General features: G+C 43.8%; 3 protein-coding genes and 1 long non-coding RNA gene across 4 annotated transcripts in view; 3 read left to right on the plus strand and 1 right to left on the minus strand.

Annotated features, from left to right (window-relative positions):
• The first annotated feature begins 37 nt into the window (after positions 1–37).
• Positions 38–1,470, plus strand: LOC130110743 (uncharacterized). The gene is made up of 2 exons (XR_008810058.1): positions 38–749; positions 887–1,470. It is a non-coding gene; the product is annotated as an uncharacterized LOC130110743 (long non-coding RNA).
• A 605-nt stretch (positions 1,471–2,075) lies between these two features.
• On the plus strand, positions 2,076–5,246 carry guca1a (guanylate cyclase activator 1A). Its single transcript, XM_056277170.1, has 4 exons — positions 2,076–2,273; positions 3,958–4,107; positions 4,213–4,306; positions 5,119–5,246. The coding sequence occupies exons 1-4, from the start codon at positions 2,076–2,078 to the stop codon at positions 5,244–5,246; spliced, it is 570 nt and encodes a 189-aa protein (XP_056133145.1).
• A 2,602-nt stretch (positions 5,247–7,848) lies between these two features.
• orc5 (origin recognition complex, subunit 5) lies at positions 7,849–18,953 on the minus strand. The gene is made up of 14 exons (XM_056277767.1): positions 18,687–18,953; positions 18,351–18,443; positions 17,668–17,853; positions 17,171–17,245; positions 16,490–16,601; positions 15,950–16,080; positions 15,772–15,820; positions 15,444–15,534; positions 15,161–15,216; positions 14,115–14,227; positions 13,948–13,995; positions 13,716–13,826; positions 8,634–8,746; positions 7,849–8,394 (listed from the first exon to the last, which is right to left on the minus strand). The coding sequence occupies exons 1-14, from the start codon at positions 18,798–18,800 to the stop codon at positions 8,349–8,351; spliced, it is 1,338 nt and encodes a 445-aa protein (XP_056133742.1). The 5' UTR covers positions 18,801–18,953; the 3' UTR covers positions 7,849–8,348.
• Positions 18,954–21,115: 2,162 nt separating this feature from the next.
• Positions 21,116–24,649, plus strand: part of lhfpl3 (LHFPL tetraspan subfamily member 3) — a 43,600-nt gene continuing 40,066 nt past the window's right edge. The window contains exon 1 of the mRNA XM_056276702.1: positions 21,116–21,542. Within this exon, the coding sequence (XP_056132677.1) occupies positions 21,116–21,542 (427 nt within the window). The remainder of the gene's footprint in view (positions 21,543–24,649) is intronic.

Here is a 24,649-nt window from a genome sequence, read left to right on the forward strand (position 1 = left end):
TAGGGGCTAATTCAGTTTAGGAACAGCGGGAAACAGTAGATTGACGTTAGACGCAGCTCGGGCCTTCGGCCCCCGCGCGCGTTCGCTCGTCTAGGATCCCCCCAAGGGGTCCTGAGCCTGCAGCCTCACTCCTTAGACGCAGCTCGGCCCTTCGGCCCTCGTACCCTTACTAACCAACTCTATGTCAACATGGATTGTAAAAAAAAACACAGCTAGATAACCATAAAGTTAACGCTAGCTAGCAACATAATCCGTGACGTCATATGTAGTCGAAGGACCCCGAGTCGATATTGTACCCGAGCAGAAATGGAACCCACGCCGGTCGCTGCTCCACCCCCTCTGCCGATCCGGGGAGGACCGCGGACTACCACATGCCTCCTCCGTTACATGTTGGGTCGTCAGCTGCTTCTTTTCACCTGACAGTCAGGAGTTTCGCCAGGGGGACGTAGCGCGTGGGAGGATCACGCTATTCCTCCCCCCGAACAGGCGACCCGACCGAGCAGGAAGAGCTACTGCAGCGACCAGGACACATACCCACACCTGGCTTCCCACCCGCAGACATCGCCAATAGTGTCTGTAGGGACGCCGACCAAGCCGGAGGCATCACTGGGATTCGAACCGACGAGCCCCGTGTTGGTAGGCAACTGAATAGACCGCTACGCCACCCGGACGACCCCCAATTCTGTATTCTGCGAAGGCCCCAGCATCGCACGACCCATGCAGTGGTTAGGATGGGCGTTCTCTTATACGTATGGAGCACTTTAACAATGTCACATATACCCAAATTGGTTTCAACAAACAAACATTACCACTGAGCTATGTTAACATTATATGCTCTGTATTTTGTGTTGTCCCCGTCTTGCGGGTGTTCTTTGGTTACCAACAGGAGGTTGCTGTCTGTGTCCGTCTTCAGTGAGTCAGTCGCTCAGCCTGCCCAGGTTTCTTATGATGAGGAAGGTTTGAACGCCCTGGGCACCGCCACATGAAGAACTCACCGTGCCAAATGTCTTTTTTTTACCTCAATAACTAGATTGAAGGTTATTAGCTTTGTACTTTTCTGTCTTGAAGTGGAACATGGGTAATTTTGCCTATTTGCGATGATCAGTAAGAGGAGTATAAATGAAAACACTAGATAATAGATCATATAAACATTGCTTTATACTGACTATAGCCTAAAGCTAGGATCAGCAATTTTTTCTTTGCATTTACATTTATTTTGAATTTAATTGTTCTGCAAGTGTTTAACACAAAGTCATTCAAGTTTCCTTTTTTGTTTTTCCTCACAAGTATATTGGTGTTATTAATTGTGTTATCTGGATATGACTGATATCAGCAAGTTGCAAGAACTCAAATCTGCCCATAGCTAAGAATATTGCACTAGCTGTCTTTATACGCTACTAACTACCAAGTAACTCATGGCTTTTTGGTTTATGACTGTGGTACTTAAATAAATACAACTGTACATTTTAATTCTTATTTCTGTTTCTTTTCTGGGATTTTTAGTTTCAAACCTAAACCCATTATCCAGAGGATGTTGAACAGGAATCACTAAGAAGCGGTTCACAGCTTGACTTAATATGAATCTTGCACCTTTCAGCCAAGCCTGGGTTCACGACATAAATATTTGAGTGGAGAAATTTTAAGTTTCCCTACAAACTGCACTGCTCATACTTTAGTACACACACAGCAATGAATAACTAAGGTGTAAGTGTCTCCATGTGAGGAACAACTCCTAAGATGTTGGCTAACACATCCCAAGATAGGCATCGATGGTTATGGGTCAGTCAACCCTCCCTCCAAATGGGGCTGCTTAAGCTGATCAACTATATCTGCATCTGGATTACAGCCGGTGATTATAGCCAAGGAGGACACAGTGAGGCGTGATCCAAAAGCCCAACCCAAACCTGAGACTGGTACAAAAACCCCTACAAGCACCCGTTATCCCAGGTCCCATAGTTGCGTGACTGTGAAGAGGGATACCATCCGCTTCACAGTAGACCAATTGGGCTTTAAGGTCTGTGGACCTGCACCGGCTGTCTCGTACACACACGCGTACGCTCAGTTGCAGTGAAGAGATGGGCAATTCAACAGGAAGCACAGTAGACGACCTGCAGGCGGTGGAGATGCACCTCTGGTACAAGAAGTTCATGACTGAGTGTCCCTCAGGTCAGCTCACCCTGCATGAGTTCAAACAGTTCTTTGGGCTGCGAAGTTTGGACCCGGAGGCCAATGCCTACATAGAGCAGATGTTCCGAACCTTTGACATGAACAAGGTCAGATGATGATGCATTTTTTTAAATTTTGATTTGACTTCACATGCAAAATAGAACAATGTGTAAATGGATGTTTTACATATTGCAGAAGGTGGAATGTTGTAAGGGCATTTCGACAGAATGATTGCCTCGGTTTGGTTTGTACTAGTTTGCCATGCTGAAAAGCAAAGTGAATACAAGAAGTCAAAATTAGGGACAAAGTGAGGTACGGGACGCTGTTACTCTGAAATTGTCCCTCAAAGGAGTTTCAGGGAGACATTGTAGTTAAATTATACTTGACCACCACAATTTTTCACCATCCACTAATAATACAGTGGTTCGCAATCAGGTACGACCACAACTTCTGGTTTTCTTTTCTGCCTTTTCTGCTGTGGGTCTCCGATGATCAGATTGAAAACCTCTGCTCTAATCTATTTTGTGTACCCTCAATTCTCCAAATGTTGCATGCAAACAAACACATTATGTTCAATAACCAGGCAATTGGAGGCTTTCTCTAGAACATTTTTTAAGCCTGTGGCCCAATTTAAGTACATTCATCAGCATGCTGGGATTCTGGCTCAACAAAATATCTTAGTATTCATCCACTGTAGTGAGCAGGCGGTAACGGCCTGCAGCCCATTTGGGGCCTTGAATCATAGTTTAATAAAGAGTGGCCTATGGAAGGAAAAGGGTCATTACAGGATCTGCCTGGCTGAGAATCTGCATCGCTATATTTAGTCATCCTGTCAGCTTCAATTACAGTAGGCAGTGGTAATCCTAATGCAAGTTGTAATTTGGGGATTATCTCTTCGAGACAATGCCTTGATGCTTAGATTGTGCCTGTGTTCATGCATACAAACACAGTGTCTCTAGACGATGATCCTAGGTCCTCACATTCGCCACGTAATTGCTTTCAACTTTAAGATAACCAGGTTTTCTTCCATGCATGGGACAGAATATTAAATGGGCATTTGCCACAGCAGGATTTCACAAAGGTTTATGTTTTTTGATGAGCACAATCTGGCACAAGACTAGTAATTGAAAATGATCCCATTGAAGTTCATCAACTATTTGAAAATGATATTATATTTGATATTGCAGGACACATCAAGAAACGCGGAATTTGGGGGGCATCCAGGTAGCGTAGCAGTCTATTCCATTGCCTACCAACATGGGGATCGCCAGTTCGAATCCCCGTGTTACCTCCAGCTTGGTCAGGCACCCCTATAGACACAACTGGCCGTGTCTGCGGGTGGGAAGCCGGATGTGGGTATGTGTCCTGGTCGCTACAGTAGGGCCTCCTCTGGTCAGTCGGGGCGCCTGTTCGGGGGGGGGACTGGGGGGAATAGCGTGATCCTCCCACGCGCTATGTCCCCCTGGTGAAACTCCTCACTGTCAGGTGAAAAGAAGTGGCTGGCAACCCCACATGTATCAGAGGAGGCATGTGGTAGTCCGCAGCCCTCCCCGGATCGGCAGAGGGGGTGGAGAAGCAACCAGGACAGCTCGGAAGAATGGGGTAATTGGCCAAGTACAATTGGGGAGAAAAAAAGGGGGAAAAATCCCCCCCCCCAAAAAAAGAAACGCTTCTTGTACTGTGGGTATTAAAATGACCATTTGAACTGACACGCTTGAATAAATGCTGCAGTTTGACACAAAACCTGATCCGTTTCATCAGCGAGTAACTGTCATCTGCTTTGTTTTGAAGGACGGCACCATAGACTTCATGGAGTACGTGGCTGCCCTGAGCCTTGTGATGCGGGGGAAGATGGAACATAAACTGCGCTGGTACTTCAAGCTTTATGATGTGGATGGAAATGGCTGCATTGACCGACATGAGCTCCTCAACATCATTAAGGTATTTTGGATTTCGGCAACATCACATGTGGAACGTTGATCTTGGTCACAGTATGACAGGGGCTTTCATTTATTTTTTTTAAATTCCTTGTGTATGTTCCTTTAGGCTATCCGTGCAATCAACGGCAATGAAAATCAGGAAACATCTGCTGAGGACTTTACCAACCGAGTGTTTGACAAGATCGATATAAATGGAGATGGTGAGTGTCGTTCTGGCTAGTCTCGCACATTCAAGAACGAATCCATTGTTGAACAGATGATTAGGGAGACATTTATTACTAGCCTTTTTTGGCAATAGGTCAGGGAATAAACTGCAATCTATAAAAAAAACAAAACCCAAAAAACAAAAAAGTACAAGTCGTTGATTTACAACTGAACAATAACAAAAACTTTGACAAATTACATTTTAATGAGTTCTACTCTGGGAAATGAAATATGTCTAGCTCTGGTAGGGATGGATCAGTAGCAGATGTTATTTACATGCTGGGAACCCTGGTATTAGAACTTCTTGCCATTTCCCCCAGGGTTTGTTTTGGAAAGAGTCAGACTTGATAGGCTAGTCAAAACTGATCCTAGTGAGGACATCACTCATGGTCGCCAGTTAAAACAACCAATCATGTTTTACCTCTTAACTACACAAGCCCACCCTTGGACCTCTGTCATGCAGCCAAGCAGGGCAGTAAACAGTACGTGTGGGGGGGGGGGGGGGAGGCCATTCCAGGTCCTTTCTGTATGGAGTTTGCATGTTCGCTCCGTGTCTGTGTGGGTTTCCTCCCACCAGCAAAAAGACATGCATGTTAGGGTTAATACTCCTGTCTGTGTCCCTGAGCACGGCAATGGAAAGAAGAACTGGAGTTGGTCCCCGGGCACTGCAGCTAGCCGCTGCTCCTATACAATAGGACGGGTTAAACGCAGAAGACAAATTTCATTGTAACCAGTACAATAACAAAATAAAGTGGCTGTCTTCTTCTTCGTAAATATAATAAATGTGCATGTCCTCTCCATCCCACAGGGGAGCTGTCCTTGGATGAGTTTGTGGCTGGTGCTCGCAATGATGAAGATTTCATGGAGGTGATGATGAAAAGTCTGGACCTTGCCCACATAGTGGCCATGATCCACAAGCGGAGGCAAAGCATCTAGGGATTGTCCATTCAGACTACCTAATCTACGCACGACTTTACTTTGAGCTTCATCTCAACTGGCCACAAAATCGCCCGTAGACAGATTCCCGATGGATCGCACGTTAAAACACTGACACAACTGAATCTAAAAGGTCGATAACCCTGTGCATTTTAAATGCACGTCTAAGGCTCAGCTAAACCTTTTCAGGTTTGTTACTTTTCCTTGTTTACTGATCCCTGGTTCTCAAAGGCCACCTTGGCTCGAGGGATGGCAACTCAACACGGTCCATTTGCCCTGAAACACAGTTACCAGCTATAACCAAGGCCTTGGGTGGTGGATAGGAGTGGAGTGGCACCTACGAATTCTTATCTGCGCTTGCTTCCCTTTTCCCTGAGGGTCTACAGGAGGAAACAACAGCTTCCCATTTAAACCATCCTACTAACATGAATGAATGGCCTCAATGTTTGAAGGATCCATACCCCTTTGTGCCATGACCAAGTCGACAGATGAATCCTTTCCTCAGACAGTTTGTTGAGGATATACTCATGGGTCCCCTGAAAGAATATTTTAACTTAGGGACGGACCAATATAACTTTTTCACTATCGATTCCAATATGAACCTCTAAGTATTATTTGATGCCGAGCGTCAATCAATCCAATCCATTACTTTTGCTGAAGAGTGTGAAACTCTAACGCCATTAACTTCAGCTCAGTGGGTGAAATCAATGAGATCAAATCATGTTTTATGCACCATTAAAAAAAAAAATACAGATTTGGGGCATCCGGATAGCGTGGCGGTCTATTCCGTTGCCTACCAACACAGGGATCGCCGGTTCGAATCCCTGTGTTACCTCTGGCTTGGTCGGGCGTCCCTACAGACATAATTGCCTGTGTCTGCAGGTGGGAAGCTGGATGTGTATATGTGTCCTGGTCGCTGCACTAGCGCCTGCTCTGGTCTGTCGGGGCGCCTGTTCAGGGGGGAGGGGGAACTGGGGGGAATAGTGTGATCCCCCCATGTACTACGTCCCCCTGGCAAAACTCCTTACTGTCAGGTGAAAAGAAGCGGCTGGCGACTCCACATGTATCGGATGAGGCATGTGGTAGTCTGCAGAACCTTCCCGGATCGGCAGAGGTGGTGGAGCAGCGACCGGGACAGCTCAGAAGAGTGGAGTAATTGGCCAAGTACAATCGGGGAGAAAAAGGGGGGAAAATCCACAAAAAAAAACAACAAAAGATTTCCATAAACCAAAAATACAGTTAATCAAACCATTTTGCTTCTGTGTGTGATATGGCTTTAGTTATCGGATTTTAGTCTTGGGTAAAAGCTGATAGTCAATTTTAGCCTGGTATTGACCCAATATCCAATACCAGTATTGATAATAGTGCATCCCTATTTCAAACATGGAAAACCAGATATTCATGTTTGGCAGCGCTGTGCAACGCGTGGGAGATTCTTCTGCTTGAATGATTCCCAACCTAATGGGCAAAGTAGAAATCCTTTATTTTACAGTCCACAGCTACAAGTAACTGGTGCCTTCTTTTAAGACAACAGAAAATATTTTTTTAACGCTTTTGCTTACTTTATACATTAAAAATGCTCCTGTTTACTTTGCACAATAAAAATGAAATGCTGCCGGTCCATTTTCAATATTTCTATTCAACTGACCGTTGTGCAGTTATTACAGCTTCTAGATACACAACATTGGTCACACACTACACTCATATTGCTTTAACAACTAACTGATTCATGCTTCTCCAACCACAATTACTACACTCCAAAAGAAGTTTAAATGTAGAAAAAGAAAATCTAAATCCGTATCAGTTTGCATTGCACGAGAGCAAATGTTTTGTGATAGCCGACTGACGTGATCGATTTCAATGCCAGATGAAACCATGAAGTAGCGAGTCACAAGCCCAAGCCACAAAACTTCAAATCAGGGGCACCCCGGTGGCTCACTTGCTAGAACACATACCACATAAGGCTGAGTCCTTAACGCAGTGGCCTGGGTTCGAATTCGGCCCAAGTCCTTTCCTGCATGTCATCCCCTCTCTCTCCGCTGCCTTTCCTGTCTCTCTCGATTATCGCTATCTAATAAAGGCAGAAAATGCCACAAAAAAATTAGTATATATATATATATATGTATGTATGTATATATAAAGAAAATTTCAAATCACACAAAAACCAACATAAAGGTCACACCTTACCCCCAAAAATAATGTTGAGCTGTTTGATCGACTTCTGATAGGAGGAAAAACGTTAAAGCTGTATTTGACCATCTCTAAAACACACTCACTAGGACGCCGAGGGGTTACGAAGAGGTAGCCCGTGTCTAGTCTTGCTATCCAAACGCCGGAGGAGGCTCAGTAAACTGGAGCCTAAAGAAGAGAGCTGTGCCTCTTTCTTTAGACCAACTCTTGCTAGATGCTTTCAAGTTAGCCCTCGCATAAAGAGAGCAGTGACTTTTGAAAATCCATACAGTAAGCTAAAAATGGCATCACAGGAACAATTAATTGTCCCTTTTGTCCCATACACCAATTCACTTGTACGGCAAGAAGCACTAAAACTCCTACAGCTTTTCATATAAATATTGTATTTTTTTTACTACAGTCTTAGAAGTGTCAGAGACAATTGTAAAATGCATCAACACCAGACCAATGCAGCCAATACATTAACGGTATCCTGACTGTCTTCATATCTGGAGACATATTAAGACTGGAAATGAGACCCACCAGATACATTAGGGTTTAACCATTGTCAATGGATATGAAGCAACCATAGCAAAGCCTTACAATAATCCTAAAACCATGTTATCTTATACTGCCAATATGCAGTTTATTGTTACAGGAGCTAAACTTTAACATGGATGGTAATCACAGTTTTAATATAAATGGACCTCTGCAGCACGCTATTCAGTTTTTCATGAAAAAGATCCTTCCATATAAAATCCTACATTTTGAGGTGACGAGTCATCTCAGGAAAAACCGTGTCACTGGTCGGCCACAAGGGGGGAGCAACACGAATGGAATCCATCAGCATTACAGCCGGCTGTACAACAGTCCATAGGATGAGCTTCTGGCTTTGCTCTTTTTGTGTCATTTCTCCTTTGTCCTCTGCAGTCTTTATAGGAAGTCATACAGGTACTTCACAACGTCAAATTTTACAGTTCTGAAAGGGAAACCAAGAGGAGCACATTATCAGAACCAAAAATTAATAGAAAGCATTCTGCAATAAACCAGTAATAAATTTTACCGGATAGGTTGCTTGAATGAAAAACAATATAACACAACATTTTGAGGCAGAACATCTCTATGCTGTGTATCCAAGGGACGTAAAGAAATTAAGAGAAATTAATAAGAAGAGTTGAGCGTAGAGAAATGTTTGGTGTAAAAGCACCCCTCACCCACCTGGATATGGCCTGGATGAAGTCCAGAGTGACAGTACATTTGTATTTGGGGGAATCCAGCTGGTCATCATGACCGACTCGAGTCAAGAACTGGAGAGTCACCAGGGAGGAGATCTTGATGGGAAAATGGGAGGGGGAAAAAAATTACTCCCTTGTTTTAACAACTCCTTTCTCCACTTTTTCTCCTATGCAGAGATGGAGCGTAATGAGTGCCAGCTGCACAGATAAGTGTCAAGCTTAAAAACTCAAAATAGTTCAATCTGAGCCAGGCCCGGATCCAGGCTGCTTTAATTGGGGGGGCATCAGAGATTTGGGGTGGGCAACTTTTTAGTCATGTCAGTGTGCTACAGTCTACAGGCTGTTCTCCTCATTTTAATATTAGACTACTACAGGCTACATGTATGAACTGTTTATGAACTCACTACTATGTACAGTAGTTCATAAACATGTATAGTAAGCTAACTGTCTACATAAACTAACAATCCCACAAACACACAACATCCCATGGACCAGATCTACTAAACAACTCCAATCTAATATAAAGCGCTGATTGTAAAATGAAGGGTAATTACAACAGAAGGTAAAAGGCAGTATTGTTGTTGCTATTATTAGTAGTATTATTATTTGTATTTATATTAGTATTATTACCATATTATACAAATACACTGCACAAATTTCAGTTTGCCTTTACAGGACACTCAACGTTGTAAAATTGAGCACCACATCAACCAGAAGATATGACACTATTGCAATTTAAAGTGTAAGTAGACAATTTATTTTTTTTGCTTTAACTTATCATTATGAAGTAAATGTTGATTGCACAGTGCAATTTCTATAGAATAATGACACCATTTGGATTGGCTCCCTATAAGTCTCGCTTTCACTATGCAATTCTGTCTGCCATGGGGCACGATTTTTCCGGCAAATCTATTTACGGCACAGGAAGTGTGCCAACCACCCAGTAGCAGGCTGGGCATGACAGACATTGGAACAACCAAAGTAACTGTGGAATCTCTACCCGGCAAAAGAAAAAGAACCCAGTTGATGGAGGGGGCAAAGAAGGCAAAGAGGGAGAGTGATAGAAGATGAGATAAAACAATAGTGAACCTCGAGAGGGTTCTAAACCAACTTTCAGTTGGCATTATATCTACTTGATCAGTAAGAAACACAACCCGCCTACTTAGTAATACTACCAGATGTTTTACTCTGCCTTTATCATAGCACTGGCATCAGGGTTTCATGTTCAAATTGGGATTCTTAAGGTTGTTTCTTGCTTTGGACAGTAGCCAGGCTGCTAGTGGTTAGCCGTGCTGCTAACAACACCGCTAGCTAATGCTAACAGCCAGAAAATGAACCAGGAGCTACAAGGAATCCAGGACCTCGATTCCTTGTGGCACCTGGTTCCTACAATGCTATGATAAAGGCAGCCATGTTGCTAACAGCCAGAAACGATCATCTATGATCCATTGCCCATTTGATGATAAAAGCAACATGTTTTCTTGCAGTTTTCTTGTGGTGGCCTTTCTAAAATCAGTAGTGAAAGTTACTATATCCTCTTATGATCAAGGTGTTGAGAAGCAGAAAGACGGTTGAATATTTCGAGATGCCTCCAGGTTGGCCGGACTCAATGAAGCAGCAATAATTGGCAACGCTGTCTTTGGGAGGGGGGCGGAGTCGGCTTGTGTTCGTCACATGAATGCGTCTCTGTGTGTGTCGGAAAAAGCAGTGATTCGGCCTGGATTCGCCTTGTCACGAAAGTGGCGAGGCGTCTCCTTCGAGACTGCCGGCAGGAGAGATGCAGTTGGTGAACGCATGCAGTACGAGGGTGGGTGTTTGAACTAAAATAGGGATCGATTGGCCACTAAATTGGGAGAAAAGGGGAAAAATCCGAGAAAAGTTATTAAAAAAAAAATGCCTCCAGGTAAGGTTAGGTATACTGTAACGTGTGTTTACAATTCTAATGTTATTAGTATGCATACACACCATAACAATTGCCAATAGTTCCCAAAATCAATATAAAATTATAACAATTTCACTTTACCTATTCAGTGAACATGCTTCTTCATGGAAATGTGTAAACAAATGCACACATGTCCTGTGTTGTTGGGAGCTGCTAGGCTCTAAGGAAAACTGAAATTATTTGTATTTGCGATAGCAGATTGTCTTTGCAACAGTGATGCAAACAATTGGCTGTGTCTGTGGGTGGGAAGCCGGATGAGGGTATGTGTCTTGGTCACTGCACTAGCGCCTCCTCTGGTCGGTCGAGGCAACTGTTCGGGGGGGGGGCTGGGGGGAATAGCGTGATCCTCCCACGCGCTACATCTCCCTGGTGAAACACTGCACTGTCAGGTGAAAAGAATCAGCTGGCGACTCCACATGTATCAGAGGATGCCTGTGGTAGTCTGCAGCCCTCCCCGGATCGGCAGAGACAAGATTGAGATGATTTGGACATGTGTGAAATAGAGATGCTGGGTATGCTGAGGATGGAGCTGCCAGGCAAGAGGAAAAGAGGAAGGCTGAAGAGGAGGTTTACAGATGTGGTGAGGAAGCTGCAGAGCACAGGAAGAGATAAAAACAGATGATCTGCAGTAGCGACCCCCAACGGGCACAGCCGAAAGAAGACTATGCAATGGTAGAAGGATATTGAGTGTTATTTATCAAAAGTTCTGAACACACGTTAAGGTGTAGGCCTAACAGGGCTAATGAGTGCATAACATGATAGATGGTAGGCAAATTTTTTATTACTATTGTTACTGCAGTGTTGAGGAGCCAAAACACAAGAATTTTACCCTCTTGTACTTGTATGATGAGATGTAACAAATAAAGAATCTGGAATCTCTTAATTAAAACTGTAAGGTGTGACCTCATTTTGGTTTTCCAATACGCAAGTACACAAGTCTGTAAAGAAACACAATTATCGCCAATAATTTGTGAATAAACTTTTAGTTGAACTGAACAGTTGATAAATCTTGTCCGTTTACTGCACGGCGGCAACACATAATAATAAACCAGCATTCTTACCATGTACTGCAGTCATAAAACTCCAAATGTGTTTTTGCACTTCAGGGTGACGCTGATGAAAGGAGACATAAATATCCAACTGGGCCAAGATGTCTCCGTGTACATGGATTTTCAGATCAATTAGACTTTTTAGCTTGGGATGGAATTCTAAAGAAATCCGAAATGCACTTTTGTGCCATGTTGTAAACTTCTGTACAAACACATGGAACTGTTGATCCGGCGTGCCTCGCCCTTGGCAAAAATGGCAGAATCATTCTAATCAATTGTGTTCATTTTCTTACCAACCAAGGTATATCACCAAATTACATTTAGTTTATAATAATGACTAAGGGGGAGGGGTTAACATCAATAATTAATCCATTTATTAAAATAAATATATGTAAATTATGGTTGTAGTTTGTCTACATTTTGCTAAGACATGGACATGGCCAATTGTGTCTGTAGGGACGCCCAACCAAGCTGGAGGTAACATGGGGATTCGAACTGGCAATTCCCGTATTGGTAGGCAACAGATTACGCCGCTGTGCTACCCGGACGCCTCTGATCGGCTGCTTTTTTATTTGGGTACAGTAGCTTATTACCGGGGCATGTAACCCACTAACAGGGCATTTACAGGATTTGAGGACATTTGGGGTTTCTGTAGGGGGTCTGGGGATCTTCCCCCGGATTTTTTTTTAATAAGCTCTATTTTGATGCTTTTTTATGCACTCTGGCACCTTATTTACATTCAAAGTACATGTCTTAATCATTGAAAAATTGAATGTGTTTACTCAAAAACTGTTGTTTACTCTCCAGATTAATTATGAATTGTGATGTCAAAAATATTAGTAGCTGTTAGTAATTAGTATTGAGTAGAAGCAGAATACTTCACAACTGCTATCATTTAACATTTATTGTTATGCTACAGTAACAGACTAGCGAAAAAAAGTTAAATGTATATATGTTAACATTAGTTTATTGGAAAATTAAATTTTCTTTCACTCACACACACACACACACACGTACTTAGTTTAGAGACCTGCATTTATTTTGACAGGCTGTTATATTATTAAGACTATTGGACATTAACACACGTCACGTTTTTTGTCGGGATTCACATAGGCTTAAATTTGAAATTATATTCGGGGATACACTGAAAACATTCAGGGCTTAAGCCTCGGCAAAATGACCTGGCGACGCCGATGTCCAGTAAATTGGGCCAGGGAATTTTGGGTGGGAAGAGCTAAAATTTGGGTGGGCAGTGCCCACCCCGCCTGCATCTGGATCCAGCGGACAATAATAAATAGCCATGTGGCTATGGTTCCCCAGATATGAAAACAAATGGACAGGAACTCCTTATCTTAGAAACGTTGGTCATTAGGTTCGATTTTACATCAGTGTTCAGTTTACATCTAGCATTAGGCAAATTGCAATTAAAAAAACATTAAAAAAAATACAACCGACTTTCCTCGGATCACTGTGCACCCATTTTGTCATTGGCTTATCTTGAAAATAAAGTGTGTGAAATTATTTTCTTGCGTTACTCGGCCCATGTCAGGAACCCGTGAAGATTCCCAGGAATCCACTTTAAAAGCTACTCTTGTGAAGAAATATTCAAGCTTTTCTGACTGAATGAAGAGCAAAATCTTTCTATCAAACATTTGTATAGGACCACAACTTGTTTCCATCTCGTATGTATGATACGAGAACAATTTTATGTAATGCTGCCAATGTTCTGTTGAGTTGGCTGGTTTCAACACCTTACTTCAGCACCACTGAAACATCAAATATGCCATTTGTCTCAGTGTATCTTTTCATTCTTAGGAAACCTGCCACACCTAAGACTAATTTGGCACCATTTCAATCAAGCTTGCCTTAGTTGAGGTAATAAAATTAATAATTCAGTGGCTTTATTGAAAGCTTCTTGAATACTATTTACATCTCTATATGAAGGTATACTACTGGATCAATCCTAACCGTATCTGTATAGCTACTCGACTGTCTGGTGATACCCCACAATAGTCATACAAGTTATCAAATGAGCTACAATTAATAGTGACGGTGGAGGTCAGCTGGGCCTCACCTGGGAGAAGATGCTGGCAGTGGGGGCCACCCTACTGTCCACCACACAGTAGAAAATAGCCAGCAGACGGTCCAAGGGGAAGGGTTTGGGTCCCAGCAGGTGGTTACTGGTCTGGAGAGGCGAGAGATCATACAGGGAAAACTTTACAGTCCATCATACTGAGAAATGGACAGAGCGAAGTTCCATCTGTACCTAAAGGAGACTTGCATCTGCATCTCATTAATATAATCACCTTTTCATGTTTCTTCAAGAAGCTGGTTTTCTTTATTTTACCGTGGTGCTGTTGAGTAAAGACAGAGACGGATGTCAAAACAAACTAAATGAAATGATGCCCAAGCCAAAGAAGAGCCTGACTGCTGGTGCTGGTGGTAAAAATCAGCAATGAAATTTGTCCATTACCTTGAGAAAGAAGCGTCTGTCTGTGCGGGCAGGGTTGTAGGATGCCAGGTAAGATGCGATCAACAGGAATTTGGAGTAATACGGGAGCTCCACATGAGAATATGCAGATAACCCTGGTATCGAGAGAAAAGAATGTCATGACTTGGACACTTAAGATTATGTAAGTTAAGACCTTAAGTCAACTGTTTCAACTTTTCTCTCCTTAAAACATAGTGTCGGGGTGTCCAGGTAGCGTAGCGGTCTATTAAGTTGCCTACCAACACGGGGATCACCTGTTCAAATCCCCGTGTTACCTCCGGCTTGGTCGGGTGTCCCTACAGACACAATTGGCCGTGTCTGCGGGTGGGAAGCCGGATGTGGGTATGTGTCCTGGTCGCTGCACTAGCACCTCCTCTGGTCAGTCAGGGTGCCTGTTCGTGGAGGGAGGGAGAACTGTGGGGAATAGCATGATCCTCCCACGCGCTATGTCCCCCTGGCGAAACTCTTCACTGTCAGGTGAAAAGAAGCGGCTGGCGACTCCACATGTATCGGAGGAGGCATGTGGTAGTCTGCTGCCCTCCCCGGATCGGCAGAGGGGTCGGAGCAATGACCGGGACGGCTCAGAGAGCAGGGTGATTGGCCAGGTACAATTGGGGGAGAAAAAAAAGAAATAATGTAGTGTCGAAATTTCTATGGGTCAACTGATAATGAAAACCGTTTTACTACTGCCAAGAGAACTAAAAAAAGTTTGGACACGAGAAAACCGACAGGGCTTATGAGCCTTGTCCTGTCACCACTGTTTGTGCTTATGTATTTAAATATGACCGCGTCTGTCATACACTCAAGGCACAGCAGTTGCACATCACCAGAACTGTGAATCTGTTATCAGTAAAAGGATTCTGTCACTCAATACGGACGGCTTTGCAAGTTTTTTAATGCTTAGGAAGCAGGGGGGGGGGTCAAACAGAATGAGAAGATCTCTGCACAAATCCATTCTGTCAGCGTGCCCTTGCAATGACTTTGAAATTAAATGTTTGTCGTGCCGAAGCACCAATGCGCTTAGGTACCTCTGATGGCTCCAGCTTCCTTCTCCTCCATTTGCTGCAGCTGCTCCCATTGAACGCTAAATGAAGGGAAGATGGGGGTGGGGGTGACAAGACACACTGGGACGAGAAAGATTCACAGCCTGCCCCACAGCCAATAGCACTGAACTACTCACTGTCCTGCCTGCTGGCTAATCTCCCAAGGGCTTTGATCAAAACAGACAAATTACTCAGCCAAGTTGCTTCATCAAAACGGACAGGACTCCATTACTCCTGCCTGAATTCGATTCACATCAGACTCACAGACCTGGACACCTCTCGAAGGTACACTGTCTGCATGGCTTTTTTCAAATGGGGCTCGATGTTTCTCCACAGCTTGTGCACATCCTTCTCCTTCGCTAAAGAGAAGAAAAAGAAAAAGTAATAATCCACATGGACAGTTTTTTACATACCTTTATTATCTTGCACTTAAACAGTAAGGGAAGTTATAAAGAAAGAAAAAAAAGACATCAACCCTCCCATCAAAAAGAAGAAAGAGATCTCAAAATTAAAACTATGAAAAGCAAGGGAAATAAAACAGCACATTTGATGAAATGGATTTAGTAAACATCTTGAGAACGGAATTTTTTTTTTACCTTTTCCTTCCTCCAAGGGCTCACAGAACTTTGAGAAGTTAAGGGCAGCCTATTTGAAGAAGAAAAATAACCCCAAAAAATCTGGTATCAGATATAAAGAAGGTCAAAACAACAACACACAAAAAAAAAACAATATGGAGAATAACCTCCACTTTAACTGATGGTGCTGGTGTCTGACCAGGTGGCGAAGCTCCCGGAGGTCTCGGCAGACAGAGTAGAAGACCCCCAGTAGGATGTTGATGTAGTCAGAGTAGAGATCTGCAGAGTACGATGGATGGCTATCCTCAGACAAGATCTGCTGCAACTCATCTGGATGGATGTGACACACAGAACAAAATAAAACAAAAGCAAAGAAACAAAGTTGATCTGTGAAAGGCATGTATGTAAGAAACAGAACATACATCGAAGCAGCTCAGCAGTGACACACAACACAGAAAGAAACCATCTAAAAAAGGAAACCTCTTTAAAGTCAGTTTGGAAAACCGTTTGTTTTTCACATATCAAGCACACCGATTTAATCACTCACATTAGAGTGCTAAAATTTACACGATGCTGCTTTCGGAAAATGCGATAGGCCTCCTGTGTCACCACTTAAAGTGTCAGAGCAAAATCGCAGGTACAGATGCACCTCACACCCCATGCTTTACATCTGGCGATGCTGCGCAGTGGGAGATATTCATGAGACTCGCTGATGTGGTGTGCCTGTGAATAGTGGTACCTTTACTGTAGTCAGGGAAGTGGATCAGAAGGGGCTCAAAACAGCCAGTGTTGGGCCTGAACTTGTCCCAGACGATTTCACTCAGTAAGATCACCGACACATTGTCCTCAGCCTAAAAAACGGACGAAGTTTACACTGTCACAGCAATATCCAGACAGAACTCACATCAGTGGGAAATGATATATTCCTCCAGGTGGAGTCCATTTGTCATCTCAACAGAGAGCAAACACCAACCTGCTCACCACTTTTCCGGTTAGCCACGAGCATACATGTAAGTGACAGAACAATCTTTAATCATCTTATTGTGGATCTCAAACACAAGTGATTTCCATACCAATTATCACTTTGAAACCCTGCGTTGCAGCACTGAAGGTGTATAACATCCCAGTGACAAATCTCTCTGCATAAAATCTCGCAATCTTTCCCCAGCAAGATAGCAGCACATCGGGAAACAATTAACCATCACATGAGGGCAAATAAGTAAATATGTCCCAATGTCTTTGATTAAAATGTTGGGAGTGATTTATTATCCATCCTCAAAGGAGCCTTATCCTCCATGCGCCCATCTCAAGGTCATTTATCATGAAGGGAGCTCTTCAAGGCCTTCCTCCACCACCCAGTGTAAAAACAATGGGGGGGGGGGGCGTTATGAAATAGGTGCAGCAAATTGCACATACTTACCAATTCCTGAAGACGCAGAAGGGCAGGGAGAAGGTTGGAATCCATTTCTCTCAGAAGCTCAGCCTTTTCAATTACCTGAAAAATAACAACTCAGCTGACCTCACGTTACTGCTCTGTAGTGCTACACATGAGCAAATAGGCCAGTGTTTCTCAATGGGCATAGTAACACACAATAATGGTGTGCCTTGGCATGAGCTTTCTTTCAATTTGGCTCAATATCATTCGTATCCTTCCGGAGGGATTTATATGGGGCCATGCTTAATATCTATTTATATGCATTACCAGTGCCAATATGATCATACATGGCTTTAAGTGACATATCCAATTAATCAATAATTTTAAGTGCAAAAGGATTATTATGTTTGCATGATTTTTAAAGCACTGAAAACTACTGAGAAAAAATAAATCTCTTCTGCATTACTAGAATGCAGATACTGAGACACAAGTGAAAAGGGATGAAAATCTGGCTGAGTGCATGTGCGGGGCAGTGCACTCACAATGTATCGTGTCTGCTTGGCAGGGGACCGGGAACACAGTTGCCTGTAGATGCGTACAAAGTCAGACAGAGAGGGGCTGCGGGGAAGTAGGCCTGCAGCCTCAGTGCCAAAGAGGGAAAGCAGCACTTGCTCAAATAGCAGTGCCACCGAGATACATTCCACACAACTGATTATGGCATGCGGCAGCTAGAGACAGAGAAACAATGAGGGGGGAAAAAAACAGACAAAATAGATATTACTGTGGCACACGAATGCATCGACTTACACATTGTGTAAAGCGCAATGATTTTGATAAGCTCTCCTTAGCTTTTACATGATATTGGCAGCTACCCCCTTCTGGCTGCCATTTTGTGTCACTTCAAAGTATTATTATTAAGGATGCAAATGGTGCTTGTGAGCATAAACTATGAAAAATAAAGTAAAACACTGGTACACTTACATATACATTTACACTAATATTGAGCTGGCACAGGTATTAATGATGTCTCACAAAAAGTGATAAATGGATTTAATGACATGTATGTATGCTTTTGGATTTATGTTTTTGAAGTTGTTTTTTTTTAAAGTACATATTGTGGCAATCGATGACTTTTATGCTACAACAGACTCTCTTTACCACTGACACAGACACTCAAGAACACTAAATATGAAATAAGATTGAAGATGCAAACAGTGTCTCTCACCTCCAATTCCTTTAACATGGTGTGTACCACATAGCTCTTCCCTGTGGCACGATGACCATAGATGAAAATAGAGGGATAGCAATTCTGATGGGGCTGTAGGGACAAAAATAGCAACCTGAAAAACTATTTTTCTGCCAAACTATATAAAATACAGCCATTGTCGTGTGATATACCCTAAATTTCCTCTTAACTTGAAAACTCTATTCAAACAAATCATCCCACTTCCTGTTGTGATGTTAAAACTACTGTGAACCAACCCAAACCATGCAGTTGAAATACTCGTGTGAAACTCCGATGCATTGCAGACAAAAACGAATCATGAACTGCTGGACAAACCTCTCCCATCAACGAGAGAAGCGTCCTGGCCTGGACTTCTCTACAGGGCAACTTCTCTGCCACACGGAGCAACTTCTCTTCATCGTAACCTGGATGCTGAAGAGGTGCCGTCATTCTGATATCTTCACTCCCGCCCCAAAAAAAGATGTTTTAGTCTTCCGAAGGAAATGTCGTGCGGGTAAAAAGGATCAAACCGGCGTCATCACAAAATGCATAGTGAGTAAGCAAGCACTGACCGACCGATCAACCGGTTAAACAACGAGGAAAAACTAGACATAGTAATACGATCGAGTGTATTAATGTGAATAAAATACGAAGGTTTCTATTAGACATAAATACCTGAGGAGTAAAATGTACAATAAAGTCGGGCCAGGCAATGAGAGGCGAGTTAAAAGTTAAATATAAGACAACACAAAGCTAAGGACAGAGAACACTGTCAAGAACTTCCCGCGTCGTGAGATTACGTCACAAACTGTCATTGGTTACTAGCCAATCACCGCCATGTTAAGGAGTATGGGTAATGTAGTTTTAAGATACGGAATGGCCCCGTTCATTTTAAGCATGAAATAAAATCCACCGTGATTGAAGGTGAGCTTGTATTTTGATACACGGGCTGCGACAACAAATTCCACATTTGCGGCCCCTGCCAAATCTCAGTGGGAGCATGAAAAGCCTACAGACCCAAAGCAAACCACATAAAACACACAAGACATATTCATAGAATCTAGGTAGGCCTCCCTACTTCACAGTCGACACGACTAACAATCAGAATCATGTTTATTGGCCGTGTACGTTTGCGCTACATGGAATTTGACTCCGGTTTCGTGGCTGTCTCGGTGTACTTAACATAGAATAACAACACGACAACACAACAATCTTCAGATATATACACAAGGATTGACTTACACGGGCGATATAAGAGGTGACAAAGTGCAGTGGTGCAGAGACTATATCAGAGATGCTGAAACACATGTTAGCGGGTTAGCAAACAAACAAACAAGAAAATAAATAGCCAAAAAAATGAAATCCTAAAATGCCTAAATTGAAACCCAGTCTAAATACCATTCCTATTTTTACACATTTTCTTGTTGAACACTTTTTAAATATACATTTTATCTACTTTTTATGCAATTATACAGTACAAGATGGGGGACACAATCACATTCCTGGCATAAAGCACAGAATTAACTTAAACGAAGAGAACAAGGAAAAAATGTCACCACAACACACGGAGAACATGTTTTAATTTTTATAAATTTATTTTTCGATCTCTTCAAGTTACAGTCTGACGATATCATTTAGGCAGGTGAAGGAGGGCTCCATGCCCTTCTGTTTGCAAATGTGAAGATGACAAGTGGGTTAACTAAATTTGAAATAGGACGCTACTTTGCAGACCGTCCATATAAATGCTGGTGTGCCGGATTTTTTTTCTTCTTTTATTAAGGCAGTAGGCGTTCAGGGCACAACCTCTAGTCGTGTCTACGGTGGGCGGGACAGGACATTTGACCGCCGACGCGCAATTTGAATGCCGGTTGTTTTATATTATGCCTGTGTTTGACGTCCCCCTTTGATTATTATTCGACTTGTAGCGCCTTGTTTTTCTTTCTGTGCGTCTCAGACGAACAAAGGGGTTCCGTTTGAACACGACCCCATGAGAAGGTGCTGGCTTGGCTTTCTCCCCTGTCGCCGGTCTGACTTGTGGCTGTTTTCGGTGAGTTGGTGCGCGCCCGGCAGACGGTGGAGCGGGCGGTGGATTAAAAGGATGTGGGTTGGCTCTCCGCGCTGCAACACAGGCGATGCCAACCTCCGACCAAGTCCAACTGTAAAACGGATCTAAAATACGCTGCCTGAGAGGGAGAGAGAGGGGGGGGGGTTGTTTAAACGAGCTCTTTCGTTGAGATGACCGGCTGAGAGGAACCATCCCTCGGATAAACTGCCCTGTTTGCCGAAATAATTCTCGGCTTTGACTCCGGCACAGGTAGGGGCGCTTTGACTGGAAGCTTTGCGGGATAAACGGCTTATGGATGAATGGATGGACGGATGGAGGATGTAACGCACATACCTTCGGGCTGGTTTTCTTGAGCATGTGTCACCATTGTATCCCTAAATGAATGGCTGCAGAGAGAAAGAGAGAGAGAGAGAGAGAGAGAGAGAGAGAGAGAGAGCGCGCGAGGGGGGGCACAATCCATCCTGTCAAAGATGCCCGAGTGAAGTGCAGCGATGCTTTGGATGAGATCGGGACCACATAGACTGGACTCCGGCAAAGGCAAGAGATGTTCAAAGTCAGATAGGCTCTCGCTGCTACACTTGAGTTAAAGTTGCTGATTGTGTGTTTAACGTAGCCGGCAGGAATCGACGTGTCAGATGACAGTTTTGTGAAGACGGGTCGATTTATTCCGAAAATAAGCCCCGTAAATAAGGAGTGAAGCATGGTGCCCGGAGCTCCTACCACCATGCTCCCCGCCACCGAGGCTGCCAAGATATACCAAACCAACTATGTCCGGAATTCCCGTGCCATCGGCGTGCTGTGGGCAATCTTCACCATCCTCTTCGCCATCGTCAACGTGGTGTGCTTCATTCAGCCCTACTGGATCGGAGACGGCGTGGACACGCCGCAGGCAGGCTACTTCGGTCTCTTCCACTACTGCATCGGGAACGGGCTGTCCCGGGATCTGACGTGTCAGGGGAGCTTCACCGAGTTCAGCACCATCCCCTCGGGAGCCTTCAAGGCCGCGTTCTTCTTCATCGGGGCGTCCATGGTGCTGGTGCTCACCTGCATCGGCTGCTTCACCCTCTTCTTCTTCTGCAGCACCGGCACGGTGTACAAGATCTGCGGCTGGATGCAGCTGGCTGCAGGTAAGCGCCTCCGCTCTGCACCTGTTGCCTACAGGTGGAAGTCTACAAGTTACATTTTGAAATTACATGCACGAGAGAGAGAGAGAGAGAGAGAGAGAGAGAGAGAGAGAGAGAGAGAGAGAGAGAGAGAGAGAGAGAGGTTGTGCAATACTCTTCCTTTCATCTGAGTCAGGCGAGCTCCTACTTTATGCAAAGCTTGATAAAAAGAGAGATGAAGTCTGTATCTACCTGTCATATATATCAGGGAGTGGATAGCCACACTCTGCCAAATAGGGAAATCAAAAATCAGAACAGTATTTATGGATTTATATAGGTCACCAGTTGCTTTCCCCCCCTATTTGATGATTCTCAGTTGAATTTGTTGGAGCCATAACAGAACTGAGAGAAGAAAGAAAAAAATGTGCACCGGTCTTGATCTCAGTCAGAAAACGACATTCTCAAAGAATCTGATGCAACTCTGCAAAAGCTGCACAGCGCACAGGATATACTACACACACACACACAGGCCCGTAGCCAGAAACATATTTGGGGGGGGGGGTTGGGCAACACTGCCGAAAGCTACCGGTAAATAAAATTCCCACACTATATACTATAGCCTAATACCCAACCATACGGTAAATGTCAACGTATTAATGGCCCATAGATAATCATCAATGCATTAATAAATAAAAGTGGGTCTTACCTTATAAAAGTAGGTCCAATCGTCTTTTTTGTCTGCAAAAGATGTCCAGTACCTCTTCCGGCGTCACCACAATGTCTCTGTGCTCCGAGAGCAATGTCAGTCCATTAGGCTGTCTTTCCGTCATTGTACTGCGCATTTTGTCCTTGATCCTTCCCAGACGGGAAAAACTGCTCTCGACATGGGCACTGGTGACAGGAAGCGTGGTCAAAACGCGGAGAAGCTTGAAGAAGCTTGGAAACAACTCACTGTTACAGGCATTTAATGCCTCAATGGCATTTTGTGGAACATAAGTTGCATCTTTCCATTTATCCCGCCAGGTGTCAATTTCTGACTTTACAACTTCCAGATGCGGTGACACTTCATCAGGATACAGGTTGGAGAGCGCCTGAGCTGAGCTGTCGTTCAGCATGCTGACCTTAGATGGCAGTAAGGAGCAGAGGTTGGAGATCACATTTCTGTGTTTGCTGAAGCGTTCCTTCATCTGTGATGAATAAGAGTCAAGCATGACTATGAAAAGCTTTTGCCGGTAGTGATTTTCACAGGCCTTCAATGGATCCTCATTGCAGTCCATGCCTCTTCGTGGTCGAAATTCAACCCCATACTTGGCTGCTTGGGAAGAGGTCTTTTGGAAAATCTGCCTGAACTCCATCTCAGAGTTAGCCCTCATCTCATCTACCTGCTTAATAACAGCATCAGCAGCTGAAACGCAACTCACCAAGTCACAATTTTCCTTCTGAAGGAAGGTGGACAGGTGGTAGGTTTTTGCAAGCATCTTCTCACTCACATTCATGGACAGCATGAATTCTGCATTGTCAATTGAATTAAAGAGCTGAGTGGCTTTGACAGATGTGTCTCCTGTGAAGGTTTCACTGATTTTCTGCAGGCTGGATCGCACAGGGTCTAAAAGCTCGTTGATTGTAAATATTGCGTCGTGGCGTTCGACCCATCTCGTTTCACACAACTTCGTCAGTCGCGTTTTCTTGCAGTCGGGTAAAAGACGCTCCGTCTCGTGTCGCAGACTGGCAGACCGCAAAGCCGAATCATGGAAAAAAGTGCAGATTTCCGAGACAATTCCAAAGCAATTTCGCACCATTTGTACAGTGCAGCACTTGTTTAGGACCAAATTCAAACTGTGGCTGGCACAGTGCACATAAACTGCTTGCTTGTGCTTCTCTTTGATTTTAGCTTGGGCACCATTTAAACGGCCACTCATGGCAGATGCGCCGTCGTATCCCTGGCCACGTAAAAACTGTAAATCAACGCCCGCATTTGTCAACTGACTTTCGATTGACTTGGCAATTGCCTCCCCGGTTAACTTCTCGATATCAACAAAGGACAAAAAATCTTCTCTGATGCTATATTGGCTGTCATGCTGGTTCACGTATCTGACACAGACAGAAAGCTGCTCCCGCCCTGAAACATCTTTAATTTTCATCTGCCAACACAGCGAAACACTGCGCGGAGTTTACTTTCTGCACCAGTTTGTTTGTTATCACATCTGCAATTATGCTGATTATTTCATTTTGTACATCAGGACTGCAGTAGCTAGAGTTTGCTGCACATTTACTCAAGTGTTGTAACAGTACTGTGTCGCCAGATGTAGCCCTAAACCTGAGTAAAGCCCTGAAATTTCCGTCATTGTGAGTTGGCTCATTCAATGTCACTGGTCCTGAATCAATATCACCTCTCAGGGCGAGTTCTTGGCGACCGCAAAAAATCAACGTTGCAATGATGCTTTTGAGTTTTTCTCTGTTTTCTTGGACTCGCTTTTTTCTCTCAGAATCTAGCGTAACGGGGGCAGTCCTATGCTGTTCTATGCTGATCAGCCTGCTGCACGCCCGTCACTCTCATCGTTAGCTCTGCGTTGTGTTCTATTTTCGGTGGGGTCCCAGGTGTTGTGGGGGCCCTCAGTCTCTCATCATCATCATCATCATGATCAAGGAAGGAGGGGGGACACACAGGACTCTATTTGGCCCACCTTGCCATTTATTTTAGTTTCAAACCCTTCGACAAACGTCCAGTCCTCCAGCGGGAGCGGTGTTTCTTACGGACGTGGGGGTCGAAGTTCAACCACTGCCCGGACTTCACTTGTGTGCGTTAGAAGGAGAAACCGTCCACGGGACTCCGATGTAAGAAAGGATAAACAAGTATTTTATCCCACAGCTTGCAGTATCTTCTTACAGGGATACTCAAAGTTACGTTCTCCTCAACCAGCAAAACTGTCCTACGGTAAGAAACACGCGTGGCTCGGCTCGATCGCTGCTTGAGACTCCTCCCACAAAACAAAAATGGCCTCTCCCGCGTTCCCTCTTCCGTGTACCCACAAGACCTCTCTCTTAAAGCGACAGTACACGTATATGACGGTCGTTGGAAAACATACATAAAAGTAAATAATGACATAAAATAAAATGTAGTAAACACAAAT

Source organism: Lampris incognitus, chromosome 3 (genome assembly GCF_029633865.1).
Source record: "Lampris incognitus isolate fLamInc1 chromosome 3, fLamInc1.hap2, whole genome shotgun sequence".
Classification (NCBI taxonomy): Eukaryota; Metazoa; Chordata; class Actinopteri; order Lampriformes; family Lampridae; genus Lampris; species Lampris incognitus.